We start from the raw sequence: 16,557 nt of genomic DNA on the forward strand, positions 1-16,557 counted from the left end.
GACTAGAGCCTAGTCTTCTCTCAGCAGCCTACTAGCATGCAACGTGGAACGCCTTGAAAGTTTTAGCCTTTTACTTGCTCAAGGCTGCTAAATTTTTAATAGGGACTGTCCTCTTTTATTTCTAAACATTTTCAATCGAAAATGTCTAATTTAGCATAGCTTACGTTGATTTCTACGGTTGAGGGATTTTGGACAGCAAAATCGCTTGTCATCTTTCGCAAGACGCCCCAAATATTCGTCGTAAACGCCGCCATGCTAGACAAATTGATTTTATTAATTGGTCTGATTTTGTCCATAAGTTTCTTCTCTTTTATCAAAAGCGAGGAATTGGCCACAGAGGACGACTTGGAGAACTTCAAAAAGTGGTTTGAAGATCACGGTGGAAGGTGTCGATGCAGATTCGCAATGGCGAAAGACAAGAAGTTGAGCGCACTGGCCGACAGACGGATTGTAGAAAAAGAATCAATACTAATGGCTCCACAGTCCTTACTTGTGAATTCTACTGTTATTGAAAGGTACTAGAACGACAATACTTGAAGTTAATGATAACTATGTCCTGCAAAGTAAGAGAAAACAATTCAGTAGGTTCAAATCAAACGTTGGATAGATATTAAAATATTATTCGAACAGAAACCCTTTGAGTGCTCTGTAATCTTGTGTCTAGCTCATATTAAAAATCTGAAAATAAAAAGAGCTAAATTAACTTACATATTCTTTCTGGTAATTATGTTTATTAATCAATCTTATTCAAATTCAAAGCCTACAGGGTTCCAACTTGGCTTATAGGTGGATAATGTCAGGCGCGGATCCAGGATTTTGAGATGGGGGGTGAATTTTTGTAATAATGTAATTTTTTATAGAGCCAAAGCCTGGTTGAGGTGTTTGAGGTCTGTGCAGCGAAGAGCTCTCAAGGAGCTTATTAACGTTAACAACAAAGAAATTATTCTCAAAAAAGCAGATAAAGGCAGAACAACCGTCGTTATGAACGGAGAAAACAAAATCAATGACGGACAGAAACAATTGGATGATAGAAATAACTGTCAGCCACTAGACGAACCAATGGTTAGAGACACATCCCAGAGAGTTAAACACCTCATTAATGCCCTTCATCAAGCAGGGTGCATAGACGAAATGACGGTTAAATGGTTTAACCTAACACCAAATCCGCCCCGAAGCCCAGTGTTTTATACCCTCACAAAAATTCACAAACCGACATTAGTCGGAAGTCAAGACTTATCATATCTGGGTGTGATGGCCCAACAGAACGCCTATCATCATTCGTAGACAAACTACTTCAGCCAATAGCACAAATACAGGACTCGTTTCTAAAAGATACGACACATTTCATAAGGTTTATTGAAAGCACTAGGGTGCCTAGAAACGCTTTTCTAGTCTCAATGGATGTCACTAGCCTTTACACGAATATCCCACAGGAGGACTGAAAGAATCACTATAGTATGCAACGCATACGAGAACTTTCATGCCAATAACCCTCCTATAGCTACAAATTTCCTCAGAGAAATGCTCAGCCTTATACTGAAGGAGAACTCCTTCCAAACACACGGAACTGCCATGGGCACTAAAATGGCAGTAGCTTTTGCCAACATCTTTATGGCATCTATAGAAAAGGAGATCTTAAGGCAGAGCGTTCACAAACCACTAATGTGGAGAAGATTCATTGACGATGTATTTTACTTGTGGGATACAAACAAAGAAGAAATAGAAAATTCATTGAGCAAGCAAATTCGTACCACCCTACCATAAAGTTTACCGCTGAAGTCTCACAATAAGAAACAACATTCTTGGATACAACAGTCTATAAGGGACAGAGATTCGAGAAAAAATCGATTCTCGACGTGCGCACACATTACAAACCTACTAAAACATTTCAGTACACAAACCACAATAGCTGCCACCCAGCAGGCACTTCTGAGGACAAACGCTTCTAAAGTAGTGTTTGACGAAAACATTAAAAACTTTAAAACACGCCTGGTATCGAGAGCTTATCCTAGTAACCTGGTGGACAAAATCCTCTCCGAAGTTAACTTCGCAGAAAGGAAGAACGCTCTTACACAAAAACAGAAAGTGCACAAGAAAATTCTACCCTTCGTGACACAATTTCAACCATCACTGCCATGTTTGAAAAATATTCTAATGGACACTGAATGGCATTTAATACAAAACCAGCCGCTACTAAGAGAGATATACAAGGAACCTCCCTTTATCTATTATAGAAAAGGGAAATCGCTTAAAGACATGCTTATTAAAGCAAAATTATAAAGGCTTAGTCAACACAATGGGCACACAGCGGGAGTCGTGTAGGTCTGTCAACCCCATTTCAACAGGCTCAAAATGAATAAATTGATTGGTAGAACCAGTCATCGCTAATGCACATTCTCCACCTCAATTAGAGAAATCAAATATTATTTCAATATTTGACGGATAAGGAAAAAAAAAAGGAAGGGGGCTCAAAAAAAGGGGGGTGAAAATTCACCCATTTCACCTCCCCTGGATCCGCCCATGAATGTTTTGTGTTCTTTTCCAGAATCACTGTTAACAGATTAAACTTACATTAATTTTATTACTTTTTGAAAAGTTAAATACATGGAAGACCATCAAAGGGAATAGGCCTTATCGTGGTTTTCGACGCCATTTTGACGAGTAGGCAAACACGCTTGAAATAACAGTGTTTTGAACTTTCCATACATTATTTTGTCTGTATAGCGAACCAGCCATGAACTGCTACTAAAAATAGTTCGTGGGGAAAAAATACAGGCAAATGTATGGAAACTTCAAAACACAACTGGACGTTTTCTGGCACAGCTACATCCCTCATTTTTTTTCTTAAAACCCTTTTCCTAGTGCCAAAAGTTTCCAATTCATAAATTTTTCAGAAGCGATGTTTTATGAAAATTATTTGACATCAGATTTCCATACAAACACTGTTATTTCAAGCGTGTTTGCCTACTCGTCAAAATGGTGTCGAAAAACCACGATAAGGCCTATTCCCTTTGATGGTCTTCCATGTATTTAACTTTTCAAAAAGTAATAAAATTAATGTTGTTGTGAAAGGAAGACTTAAAAAAAACTTCAAGCCTGAATGGTTTTCAACCCCTGACCACTGTGATAACAGTACTGCATTTTATCAGCTGAGCTGTCAATTCATCTGGGAGCTGGTCATTTTGTGGGTTCATTATAAACCTGTGGGGGATGAAGACATGGAAGTAAATAAATGAAACACCAGACAAGTGAACTGCTAGCTAGCTCAGATGATAAAGTACTACAGTGGTATAACAGAGATGATGGGTTCAACTGCCATTCAGGTCCATCCAAACCATTTTTGTTCAGGCTTTCTTCTTGCGACTGCATATGTTGTGTACATAACTGCCATGGTTTTCCATGTATTGAAATCTTTAATTGGCTGTTCAAATATATCAAATATATGATAATAGTTATTCAGATATTCACTCTGAGCTGTTTTTTATTACCATCAGCTCAACAATAGGACCAACTCTTGAGCAGTTATCTCTCACAGATGACCAGATCCTAAAACATCAGGATTTCGCAGAGCAGCAAGTGTTGCAGTTGATGCAGATGGCTGTCTTTGTTCTCTATTCTATTCACATCAGAAGTGAGAAGTGGTTTCCTTACTTCAAGATCCTCGTAAACAAAGAATGTGATGCTCTATGGATGTGGAGTGAAAATGAATTGCGAGAGCTTCAGGATGAAGAATTAGCTAAGAGAGCTCTGAAGTGGAAGGAAGTGGTCAATATGGTTGCTGCTAACATCACACCAAAGCTGAACAGCTTTGGAATGTTTGCTGGTAAAGATCTAGATCCAGAGACCTTGGTGAGCCTTTTTTTTTGTTGGGGTGGGGGGGGGGGGAGTGGAAAGTGGGGTTAGTTCAATAGTCCTTTAAAGTGGCTCTTGGAATAAGCATTGCCGAAGCTTTGAGACTGAGAAAAACTTAAATTTATTACTATTTAATTCAACCAATTCAGTGCAGTAAATGCCCTCTCTATTGACATCTCTGTGGAAAAGACAACTTTCTCGGTGCAATCACAGATAATGTACTGTTCCTATAAGTGGGTGTATTCATGTCCAGAATGATGTTATTAGTAGAAGGTTAGAGTAACTTGAAAGCAAGGAAATGTGTCAATGTAGTCTTTGTGGAGTAGAAGAAATATGTTGCAGACTTCTTGATTCTGGCAGTTAATATTTCGGTTAAGTATGTTCTGAAAGCATCACAGTCCTTTCTCTCGCTAAACTAGAAGTACATGTTTTTCAAACTAGTATATGGCAGAGTTGGTACAAGTTTCATGTCCCTCTAAAGAGTGTTCTCTCTCAATTATACTAGGCATGGGGAGTGGGTTTCAAAGGTGTTTGTTTTAAAAATTTATTTAATCATGAACCAAAACTTCTACCATCCAGTTTGACTAGTTTTGTCTCAATTGTGTTATGTCTTGTTAAAAAAGATGTTCAGTTTAAGACAAGGATAGGCGGTTGTGTTGGTGAGGTGCAGCAGTCACTGGATGTAAGTTTGAAGGACTGTGGTTTGAGCATTATCTCTGCACTGTCATGTTATTTTCTTGCTAGACAAGAAACTTTACTCCACATTGTCTATCTCCGCTCAGGTGAAAAAGTTACCCACAATTTAATACCTACATAAATTCTAGGGGTAACCCTGCAATAGTCTGTTATCCAATCCAGTTTGTTTCATGCTATGGAACTTTGTCAAGCTCTGCCGAGCCATGCAGACCACAGGCCAACTGGTCTTAGTAAGACTATACAGTGGGATCCAGTTAATACGACCACTTCAGGCCATGGAAATGTGGTCGTAATAACAGGGTGCTCAGATTAATAATGGTCAATAATGTTGTAAAACTAAGGAAATTCTGACTGGAATTTCAATAGGTCATTTTACAGTTGTATGCTTAGCGAGGCTGGGGGTGACTTTGTTTTGATACAGACCTCAGTGCTTTTCATATGTAAATGCAAACTGATTAGCATAACAACAGCATGATCTACATATGAAAAGCAGTGAGGTTTGTATCAAAACAAGGTCACCCCCAGCCTCACTTCCAATCCAAGGCCAGGTCACTAAGCACACAACTGTAAAATGGGCAATTGGTTTGGGACACAAAAAAATGGTCATAATATCAAGGTGGTTGTAAGGTGGGGTTTCAGTGTACTTCAAAGTTAATATCTGTTCTTTATATTCTAGGTGAATACAGTTTGTGCGGTTCAGTCAACTAGTGTTAATGTTACCAGTGATTCAGGACACCCTGTTAGGACCTTGGTACCAGTAAGTTGCAGCTGATTCATGAAAACTCTTAAGTCAAGATGTATCCTAAGTACAAGAGACAGCACTCTCTCTTCCTCTTACATGGTCACTCGACCATGTGGATAAAAAATGGAGCCTGATTGCTACTAGTCCTCAGTATTGTTAGCTTCTTGTGAGGTTAAATTCTCTAGATTGATCTTAACTTTTTTTAGATAGGCTTAGTATATCAGCCATGGGTAGCATTACTACCTTTTTAAAAATTCCACATGAAGAATATTGAGAATGATGATTATTCTAGAAAGTGACGCAGGCATACTCGGAAAAAAGAAATCCGAGTGCTCCTATCAGGAGTTGAACCTAAGACCTTCCGATTACTAGTTCGGATGCTCTACCACTGAGCTACAGGAGACTCGTGGGAGCTAAGGCCATTAAACTAGGTTCATGGGACAAACATCCTGCATACTGCTAGGATTTGAATGTCAAAAGTGTGGTATTTCTTTCATATACCACACGTTTGACATTCAAATCCTAGCGGTATGCAGGATGTTTGTCCCATGAACCTAGTTTAATGGCCTTAGCTCCCACGAGTCTCCTGTAGCTCAGTGGTAGAGCATCCGAACTAGTAATCGGAAGGTCTTAGGTTCGACTCCTGATAGGCGCACTCGGATTTCTTTTTTCCGAGTATGCCTGCGTCACTTTCTAGAATAATCATCATTCTCATTCATTCACCAGGCTGGAAATATACCATCACATTTCTTTCATGAAGAATATTCTTACTGATCTGAAGGTCACTGGTCTCTTGTGTAAGCTCTGTACAGGAGTCATCAGCCACATTTGATGTATTTGCAGTCTGGTTTGGGGGGGGGGGGCATTGTGGAATTCAGTGGTGCCTAGATAATATAATCTGGTTGGGTATCAAGTCCCCATGGCCTCCTTCCCCATGCACATGTTGTAACCTTGGGAGGGTGGGAGGTACTCAATGAAATTTTTACAGGGAGGTTCTGCCCCAGTTTTGAAATCCTTTTCTTAGAAATGGTATCCCTCTTTCCGGTCTGGGGTCGTTTGCAGCTCCACTCATTTGCAACGGAGTCACCAATTCCACTCAGACACCTTCTATGTTTGTTTATTTTCAATATTGAAGGTTCGGGGTCTTACTGACCTGCAGTGCTTTTCAGACCACTTTTTGTTGTTTTGGCTTATATTCACAAGAGTTTTTGCATGTGGCCTAGACTGTAGGCAGTCTCTCTTTTGCTCGAAAATCCGAGGGGTGAGTGGAGAAGTTGCACGCGCGCGAGGGACAATGGCGCTGCGCTACTCACCCCTCAAATTTCAATTTCTTTTGTGATTGAGTACCGTATTTACTCGAATAAGCGCCGCCCCCGAACATGCGCCGCCCTCGATTAAGCGCCGCACATGGGGCGGAATGGTTAATAAGCGCCGCCCTCGAATAAGCGCCGCAGCACCGGTGCGGCGATTATTTGAGTATTTCCATAAGATGATAAAAATACACTGTAATCGCTGCAATGCGGTTCTAAGCCAACAATGGGAATTTATTTTCATCAATAGTGATGTTTTCAGTTCGAAGTGAGTATATCTTGATGCTCTTTCATTTAGTTCTCTCTTCAAAATGTTCGCGTTCTTCAGTTCTTGCGTGAAGGCTGTAAACTTTGCCGGTAAGAGAAGCCCAACCTCCCTCTTTCTCTTCCCTGTAACTGTTGCAGTAAGGAGATTGTCAGCGCTTGCTTGTACAATCAAAATGTTTTGGCTTTGTGGTATGACCCTTTTAATAAGCGCCGCCCTCGAATAAGCGCCGCACAGGAGACACGAAAAATTAAATAAGCGCCGCGGCGCTTATTCGAGTAAATACGGTATGTTGATATTTTGTTAGTTTTTTTTTTTCATAATATAGGTTTTATGCATATTTTATTTTTATATTCTTAGATAGGTGTCCTTACTTAGTGGGAATTTAAACCACTATATTATATTGACCCAGAAATACAGTTTTTATCATTATTAATATCGTGCTCGCTCAGTTTTTTTATCGTTTTTCCCGGGGATTTTGGAGCAAAAGAGAAAGTGCTTGAAGTCTGCATGCGGCCCTCAGTTCCTTTAGGAATTGAAATGTTACGCCGAGATTGTTCGTTTGGAGTAGAAACCCATTATCGGTAAGATTTCCGTTTTTATCTCAAAACGAAGTACAAAGCAGTGGATGAAACATCGAGACAAGGTTTCCTGAAGGAATTGAGGGGAAATGTGCACACACACAAAAAAAAATTCCAGCGAATCTGAACTAAAACACGAAAAGTGTTCTAAAAAGCACTATAGTTCTGTCATGCTCTAGGCTCTTAATTCGTGAAAATCTTTTTTTATTTGTCAGCTTTTCTCTAAGCTTTGATTTAAGACATTATATTTTGACATTTCAGGGTTTAAACTTTTTCACATATCGGCCCAATGCTGGTGGAACGTGGTGGACCAAAGGTGGTGCCCTCCGATACAGATATTTTAACAGTACTGTACAAGAAGGAGACACAATCTTCATTGATGTGAACCCGACAGGTGACAGCGTTCAGACGCTGTTTGAATATGGTGTGTTCGAGTCCAAAGGCAGCAAATTCTTCACTCCTTTGCCAGAGCTGAACAGCAGAATGCGAAGAAGATTAGCGGAGATGCTAAAACTCAAAAAGAGGGTCAAGTACAGCGACAAATTCACCTTCAAGGCAGCTGGTCTTCCAGTTTTTAGAATTCAGGCCCTTGCAGACAAAGAAGTGAATGATTTAGTGCGAGTAGGAAGCAATGCTGGGAAATTATCGGAGCTGAAGAAAATTTTGAACAGTCCTTCGCTTCACACTGAGAGTACTCCTTTGTACTCTTGTAAAGACGAGGTTGTTGCATTGAATTTGTTGTCGCTGCACCTGCGAGACGAGATGTCGGGCAGAAGTACTGGAATGCCTCAGGACGAAGAGATTTTGAGCCATGATGTCTCAAGAAGGCAGCGAATTGCAGTTGAGTTTAGATTGAAGTTTAAGAAACTTGTTACAAATTATCTGGATATAACTAGCGCTCGAGCAATCGAGACAAAAAGGGAATGTTTGTCTAGGAAAAGAGATGAACTTTGAGGCTGGTTTTACTGCCCAGTAATGTCCAGGAAAAAAAACCCTTTCTAGCAACCTAGGTTTATCTTCTCAGATTTGCAGAAAAAGGGCACTTAAAAAATGTGTGGCCACAAAGCCACCCGAGTGCATGCTGCAAGGACTTTTCTTGTGCACACTTTAATTGGTTTTTCTGATACTAGGGTTAAAAAAATTAAGCGACCTTTCGAGCCTCAGTGTGGAAAACAAATTCCGATATTTTGACCAAAAAGTTCCTTGGAGATACTGAGTGCCAGAGATTTTTCATTCTTGATTTTTTTTAAACAATGGTTGAACCTGGGAGAAACCAGCGCGTCTACTTTTAAAGGAAAAGCTGAGGATATATATTTATAGCGCTATTTACTCATTATTTATTCCCATGTAGAATGCTATTATTCAAATAAATTAAAAGTTTCTTTGCCTTTCTAGTGTGATCGTCAGTCTTCATTATCGCATTTTCGAATTCGAGTAACATTGAATACATCAAAAACAAAAGTGTATTTTGTCTGAAAGAGACTGCATATAGTCTTTTACTTGATTACGCATCAGATGTGATGTGAAGTGTTTTCCCGAATTTTTAAGCGATGTTATATTTTGTTGGTCATTCCTTTATTGTATGTGGTGTTTTGGAGTAACGAGAGTAGAAGAGCCCCTCTTCGCTTCTTCGCCGAGGCTTTCTCGGCGGGCTTTTTGGCATTAATGATTCACAACAGTGGACAGAAAGAACGTCGTTCTAGATAAAGAGTCCCAAAATCACGGACCCTTTGGGCGGCAAGTAACCGTTTAGAACCGACGGCCTATATCGGAGGAACCCAATGGTATCGTTTCGTTCCTTGAAGAGGACAGTGGACTCTCAAAGTGGATGGGGGGACCGACAATCGCGCAATCTTCGAGTGGTGAGCCTGAGCGCTCCGTAAAGACACGAACGCCGATCAAGAGCGCATTGTCGATTCTCGTATGACCCGCTTCCCTTATTGTTAGAGGTAGCGGACTTGATGCCTCTTTTCCAGCCCCTCTCCCGAGCAATTCTGTTTTTGCGTTAAGCTAGATTCGTCATGGATACAACGATGAAAAATCTTTATTCACTCTTCACCCCTGTATCATGTCCCCATTCTTTAGAAAGTTTGTAGGACAGGGATTACGACGATTTTGCGAAGCATAAGACTAAATTTATGCAAGTAAAGTATGACAGAGATTTTGCCCAATTTGCCACTGAAACGAAATATGTTAGAACACGTATTTTCTCAGTATTCTAGGTCTTGCTTGTCCTATTAAATGAATATTTCTTTTGTCCCTGACAGGAGCCCATGCTTTGTTGGCTACTGACACAAGGCGCTATTTTGACCTGACGTCATGAGCAGATATTATAGTCACCCCACCACCATTGACGCCTTACTCTGTACAGTTTATTTTAAAACTATCATTTCAATCTCGATAGGTCCATCAGTTTCGGCCGCCAGAGTTCCCGAGTGGGGTGGGGTGAGTCTTATTTTCAACTCTGTGTTACTGTAATCCGGGAAATCTTCCTCATCACTAATAAACCCTGAAGACTCCTGTCCCCGGCTTCCCCGGCTGTTAGTGCTGAAGATCTTAGCCATGCTACTCTGGAATCGTTCTAATTTTCTTTCAGTGTCACGAGACATTCCAAAGCGAGCACGAACTCGCTCCACGGCTCGTCTTATTGTCCGTCGGATCCTTGAAGGGATGGAACGAATCCTGTGGTACAAAAATGTTAAAAGGGAGAAATATGTGGTGAACATGGATACGAATTAAGAGGTTTCTTCTGAACAGATTAGCTACCAGATTTTTCGATTTTCTAGCCCCGGTTGTTGAAATAGTGGATTACTTTATCCAGAAGATAAGTCGATATACAGCGGACAAAATGTTTTGGTTGGAGTACATCGTATCCACAGGATAGCAATTTATACGCTGGAAAACGTTATTCACTCTCCCGGGCCTGATCGTCAATTATATTATTTCTTAAGGCTGGTTTCCATATGATCGCGGTTCGCAGATCGCAATGAGGTCTGCGACCGTCTGCGATCATATAGAAACATCGCAGAAGATAGAACCATGTTCTATCTTCCGCGATCGTCTGCGATCGTGATCGCAGGATCGCATACGATCGCAGAAGTATGTTTCCATATGATCGCAGACCTTATTGCGATCTGCGATCTGCGATCCGCGATTATATGGAAACCAGCCTTTACTATCAATCAATTAGAAATCGGAAATACGGTTAAAAGTGAAACTTCTATGATGCTTTATAAGTGTGAAATATGTACACGATGCACATGGTGTTCCACTTAACTGTTTTCCTATGATGCGTAGATTCCGTTGCAATCTTGGAAGAACAATATCCATCTTGGTGAGAAGAGCTTTTTCCTGAATGTCGTAAACATCAAAACAACTTGTGGTTGATTAGTCAACAAATAAGTACTCGAAAAATATATCTTACCTTTTGGGTGTTTACAATCGTTGAAATTTATCTCTAAATCTATTCCTAAACATTTTACGCAGAGGAATCTTGTTTTCAAGAGCTAAAGTAATTTGCCTCTTAGTAAAAATTATTTTAATTTGAGGAGTTTTCAAGGAAAATGAATACAATTTGACGTCACAATTGCGCTCGCTATTACCATAATTGTCACACGACCAGCCGGTATTTAAACATCGGGATATGTTGTTGAAAGTATGCAGAGGTGTTTATATTGTTACTACACCTATTTTTTTTTCCTTGTATATATTTTAAATGTCTTAATCTGCCCGCCTCGCACAGTTAACAACACACTCTAACGCATGCCAAGACTTCTGATGTCAAGTTTAAAACCTACAGTACAGGCCAGGAATGGTTTCATTCAGTTCTCAATGCCTCCGGGTAAACTCTTTAAGATAGCCATCAAATTTTTAATAAGATTTTAATCAGATGCCATATTTTTCATATGTCTTTTTAGTTATGATTTTTTTCTTATACCGAATGTACTATAAGCATTTTCTTTCTTCTTAAAGTATTTCAAGTTTGTGTAATAAGCTTATTGTAGCTTTTATAACTATACGTGTGTATACGTAATTTAGCCTCTGGCTGCAAAGTATGTCAATGAAGTATCTATCTATCTCCAGAATGCTTTGCTCCCATGTGAGTTCCAGGGGTTTCTATAAAGGCGAGAATACCACCAATTACAGTGCGCGTAGATCTGATAGTGGACGACAGTTACATGAATGTCGACTGTGCCTGTGAATGCTTTTCCTTGTTGTATTCCTGCTGCGTCCCAAGAGAACTACTTTTACTGCAATCTTGAGATCTATAATTCAATTTCAGTTGTTGGTTTCCACGAAGGACTGGCCACTGAGACAAGAGAAAGAGGAAAAGCCTCAATTTTTCCTTGTTCACCAGAGTTGGCGTGTAAAGCTCGATGCTGAAGGCGTGTATTTGTATCCAAAATAAATTAAACATTTGGGTACGCTCTTGTTGGACTTGCAGTAGTACGTACGCGTACAACGAAAAATGCATAGAGAAAGAAGAAAAACCAAACCGAGAAGGGAAATAAAAAATTAGGCGTTCAGTCAACAACAAAAACACAACTCTCATTAAAAGCGCGGGAAATCTTTAATTAATTTCCCGCGAAATTTTCCTCAGCGGAATGCACATGTGCGGAGTATGCGCTGGAGCTTCCAATATGGCGGACGATCTGAAGATCTCCGTTCAGTTCAGGTATTTTCAGTACAGTCCACTGCTGTGTAGATTTTACTCTATTAATGTATTTTTAAACGGTGTAGAACTTTTCTTCAGAATTCTCTCTTTCTTTTCTTTCAGTGGCGGGGCGGAACTTTTGTTCAATAAAGTGAAGGACCACGAGGTTGTTTTACCGAAGAACGAGAATCCTTGTGAGTCTCCCCCCCCCCCCCCCCCCCCCACCTCCTTTCTGTTGGTATACTTCCCCGTCGATGTTGATTTGGAGAATTTGGTGGTGCATGAAAATTACCTCTTCACTACTTTTTCATTATTTTGGTCCGAGAAGTCGCCCCGCATCTTTATTAGGAAGGTTAAGTTTAGAAGCCGGCCAGAAAAAATGCAACACAGGGTCCTAACAGTGGTAGAAATGCTACCTCCTAGGGATCAAAATGATGTAGAACCATGCCTGCCAAATATTACTCTGGTAGCTTTTCGGAAGGGGGCAAGGAGCCATTTCAAAATTCCAATGAGTACCCCAGAAGGGGTCTCACTAAGATTTTGGGTAGGAGGATTATGGTCTTCAGAGATGGGCAGATATTATTGACTTCAACTTCTTTGCAACACAGAATTTGAAGGGGTGACTGGAACAAGGCCCTAAGTGACTTTGATTTAAGGTCAAATTCTCCTTTTGTCTCACAAATATTGAATACAAGGCAATTTGGAAGGAGAATCTAACAATTTATCAGAAGTCACTTAGGGCTTTTTTCCAGGCACCCCTTCATTACCCTGCATGCAGACGTCTCGTATTTCTTCCTACGTCAAAAAACGGAGGAAGAAATACGAGACGTCTGCACGCAAGCTACCCTTCATTGGTTGAGAGGAAAGAACAGCCATGAGGCATAATAATGTTGACAGTCAGTCAATTTGCCCACTTGCCAGCACTTACCTCAGTCATGTAGAAGTCCTTCCTGGACATCCAATGTTTCAACAATAGTTTTTATTGTCCTTTCATTTTGTCCTTGAAGTTGTCTTTGTATTTTGTTATCAGTGGTGATTTTCTTAAAAATTCTTCTTATATTCTTCTGATAGGGAACATCAGAAGACTGTTAGTATGGATCAAAAATAATTTATTAAAAGAAAGGCCAGAGCTGTTCATTCAAGGGGACTCAGTGTAAGGAACAAGTTTTACCATCTCAGTTAGATTTATTAGTTTAAAATCACAGCAATAGCAGTGGATCCAGACTTCAAGATTCACAAGGTTGAAATAAGTTGAGCTGTATCCTAAGCTTTATAATTTCTTACAACATGGCTAATGCTCCGTGGGAATTTAATGGGTCTGCTTAGTACTACAACATATACTGTAGAGTTTATTCTCTGATCCATTGTTATTGTTTAAAGAAACCCCACGCAGGGTTTATCTTCTCTTAGAAGGGCTTTTTGAATTTAGCCCTTGGTTTTAAAGAGGGGTAAAAAAACAAGGAGGTTGGGTGCCAATGCTTTTTTTTTTATTTTCAGGCTTCAAGAAAGAGGAGTTATTGGAGAGGGAGGGGGCATTTTGAACTCAATTACCTTTTCCAAAATTTTGCACCACAACTTACTGAAACTTAATGCTGTTTGGTTAAATTTTAACCTTGGCACACACAAATTCTGCACATTGAAGCCGGGGGGGGGGGGGGGGGGGGGGGGTGGGGAGGGCACTTCCTTATAAGAGGCTAATGGGATGTGCCGCTGGATGGGGTCGCATTTTCACGACTGGATTGACTATAATGGGGTTGCATTTTCAATAAAGTTACTAGAATGGGGTCACACATTTTCGGATTTTTGGGGTAAGAAAATTCTATTACGTAGGGAGTCAAAATGGTCTAGGCTACAAAAGTCAGAGAATTGTTCTTTATTAAATGTAACAATCACCTCGCATTACATTCCGTTCTTGAAACCACAACTTCAATAAACCAGTTACACAATAGCACAAAACCACCAGTCCAGAACAAAGTAGATGCATAAATAGAAAGTGATTTAGTTGGGATGGCGAAAATCACATTTTCCCAAAAGTGACTAAGATGGGGTCTATAACTGGCCACAAAATAGACTATAATGGGGCAGGGGCTATGAGAGGCCAGCAGCACATACCCAGCAAAACTGAACCTAAGCACATTGAAGGCCAAGGGAAGTTACCCTAGAGAATAGCCTACTGGTGTTTAGGAATGTCCAGGGGAGTGGAGCTTAACATTAAGGGGGGGGGGTGGGGGTGGGTCAGAAATATGAAAATAATTTTGGCCCCGAAGACCATTTACTAACAAAAAGGAGGATGAAGCCACGCATGGATCTTCCCAAGATCTGCCACTAATCTGCACTAATACTTTACTTGTCAAATTGCTTTTTTCAAATTTATAAAGAGGGTTATTTATGTGTCCTTATAAAAATGAAGTGACTTTCACTGCTGTGAGTATTTAACACTCATTTAGAACCAAAATGAGATAAAATATGTATGATCTGGGTTTTAAGTAGAGCTTTCTAAGATCTCCTGGACATATATTGTCACTTGACATGTTAAGTTGACAGGTAAATGAAACTGCATATTGTAATTTATGTTTGTTTTATTTATCTTGTGCTACATGAAGAATACTGCCAGTCCGTAAGGCAGGCAGTCACTTGTACAATAATTTTTTTCAAAACACTCTTGTCACTTGTAGAATTTTTGACTTTTTAATATTCAAAATCATTTCATAACCAGCTTAATAAGTTGAATATTTTGAGTTGTTTTTTAAGTAATTTTTTCTGTCTTTGTAGACGACCTGGAATATTGGTGTTAATAAATGAGGCAGACTGGGAGCTAATGGTGAGGAATTGGAGAACTTTCTAACCATTTGACAATATATTTTAGTGGGACATCAAACAATATTAATCAGTTGATTATTTAAGAGGTAAAAAAAAAAAAGACTAAAATACACATTTGGCAAAATTTTAGTCAAATTTTACTGGTTGAAATCACATTTCTTGATTTGCTTGCATGAAGCTAAGAGTCTTGGTTTCTGTTGCTTTGTGAAGCTAAGAAAGTTTTGGAATTGTAGAAAAATGCTGGCCTTGCCATCTCACAAAGTCTGAAATTTACCTTTCATCACCCCAAATAAACCTTGCATCACATTTTTTGTCTGTGATCTTATTTATGAAGGTGACAAATCCTGCAAACCCCCCTCCCCTCCCCAAATTCTCTACTTTTCTTACACCTCACCATAGCAATTATGCAATTGATGGGTTAGAACTTACAGAGATTAGGACTGTAGGAGCAGTAAAATAGTGGTAGAATGGTTATATCTTGGCTGTTGTTTTCCTGATTTGGTTATTACTTAAGATGCAACTTAAATGTTATGATAATTTACTTTACATTTCTTTATCCTTTAGGGTGAATTGGATTATGAATTACAAGAAAATGACAGTGTTGTGTTCATTTCAACTCTTCATGGAGGGTAACATTTGAAAGAAAATGCAAGAAACAACAACATACCAGTAAAAGGAAAGAGGAGGAAAACAGTCAAAACACACAATAACACATGCCCTCAGTGCTGGACTGGACCTTGTGCTAGTGCTTGTGTTCTTTGTCACTGATATTGTACTTGGGAAAAAGTCTAAAGAAGAATTTCAGGTCAAAGTAGAGCTTAAAAATACAGACACTTGGACTCATTCAAGGAGGACACTCCTGTGGCATTCTGTTCAAGTGTATTTTTCACTTCCTTGCCAGCATGCTACTGTGTAATATTAAATATTGTTATTAGCCTTCAGTGCAGGTGTATTTTTTGGGTGTGGAAGTGCTAAATAGTCTTTCTTTTTGAAAGCTAACATCTTGGATTGTCTCTTTGATTAGGAATCAGTTGAAGAGATGGAGCATTATGGTCGCTAAACACACAAATGAATGCAGTATAAGCTATTCTGTCACAGGACCACAGTTATGACAAAATCTAATAACATTTTTTAGTATAAATCTACTAGTGTTCTATCACGAATGCCGTTCTCTGAATGGCTACGCTACTATCTATTTTGTGATAGATAGTGAGTTGCGGTTTTCAACAAAATGGCGGCCGCTTCATCGCGTTTTCGAAGTGTCTGCGATGAGGAAATAGATAATTTACTTGTTTAGTTTTGAGCGACTAGTAGATTTATAAATTATAAAACAATTAGATTATTCGCTCTCGATTTGTATGCGTGATAGTGGATTCGGGCTTCGCCCTCATCAACTACAGGTGTATCACGCAATAGAAATCTTGAGCTCATAATCTAATTGTTAAGTAGAAACCAAGTAGAAAATTTAAATAAAACGAATTTAAAGCCACATTTGAAATGGATGTCAATGTTCAATGTTAACCAGGTCATGGTCACAGTGTGATAAGTATGAAATTCACATACAAGGTCACTCATTTCTCTGTATAATAATTTACCACTTACTCCCCTAGTGGTATAAGTCAGATTGGCACAACATC

At 39.5% G+C, this 16,557-nt stretch overlaps 3 protein-coding genes across 3 annotated transcripts; 2 read left to right on the plus strand and 1 right to left on the minus strand.

Moving 5' to 3' along the window:
• Positions 1-45: 45 nt before the first annotated feature.
• On the plus strand, positions 46-8,841 carry LOC146461880 (uncharacterized). Its single transcript, XM_085086251.1, has 4 exons — positions 46-515; positions 3,495-3,849; positions 5,225-5,305; positions 7,708-8,841. Exons 1-4 carry the CDS (start codon positions 253-255, stop codon positions 8,398-8,400), a joined length of 1,392 nt encoding a protein of 463 aa, XP_084942377.1. The 5' UTR covers positions 46-252; the 3' UTR covers positions 8,401-8,841.
• Positions 8,842-9,527: 686 nt separating this feature from the next.
• LOC146461881 (uncharacterized) lies at positions 9,528-10,829 on the minus strand. The gene is made up of 2 exons (XM_085086311.1): positions 10,724-10,829; positions 9,528-10,128 (listed from the first exon to the last, which is right to left on the minus strand). Exons 1-2 carry the CDS (start codon positions 10,774-10,776, stop codon positions 9,819-9,821), a joined length of 363 nt encoding a protein of 120 aa, XP_084942437.1. The 5' UTR covers positions 10,777-10,829; the 3' UTR covers positions 9,528-9,818.
• Positions 10,830-11,948: 1,119 nt separating this feature from the next.
• On the plus strand, positions 11,949-15,842 carry LOC146461882 (ubiquitin-related modifier 1-like). Its single transcript, XM_085086290.1, has 5 exons — positions 11,949-12,121; positions 12,224-12,294; positions 13,172-13,253; positions 14,873-14,921; positions 15,485-15,842. The coding sequence occupies exons 1-5, from the start codon at positions 12,051-12,053 to the stop codon at positions 15,551-15,553; spliced, it is 342 nt and encodes a 113-aa protein (XP_084942416.1). The 5' UTR covers positions 11,949-12,050; the 3' UTR covers positions 15,554-15,842.
• Positions 15,843-16,557: the final 715 nt, after the last annotated feature.

Source organism: Pavona decussata, unplaced genomic scaffold, assembly GCF_977016875.1.
Source record: "Pavona decussata unplaced genomic scaffold, jaPavDecu1.1 SCAFFOLD_193, whole genome shotgun sequence".
In the NCBI taxonomy this organism is placed as follows: Eukaryota; Metazoa; Cnidaria; class Anthozoa; order Scleractinia; family Agariciidae; genus Pavona; species Pavona decussata.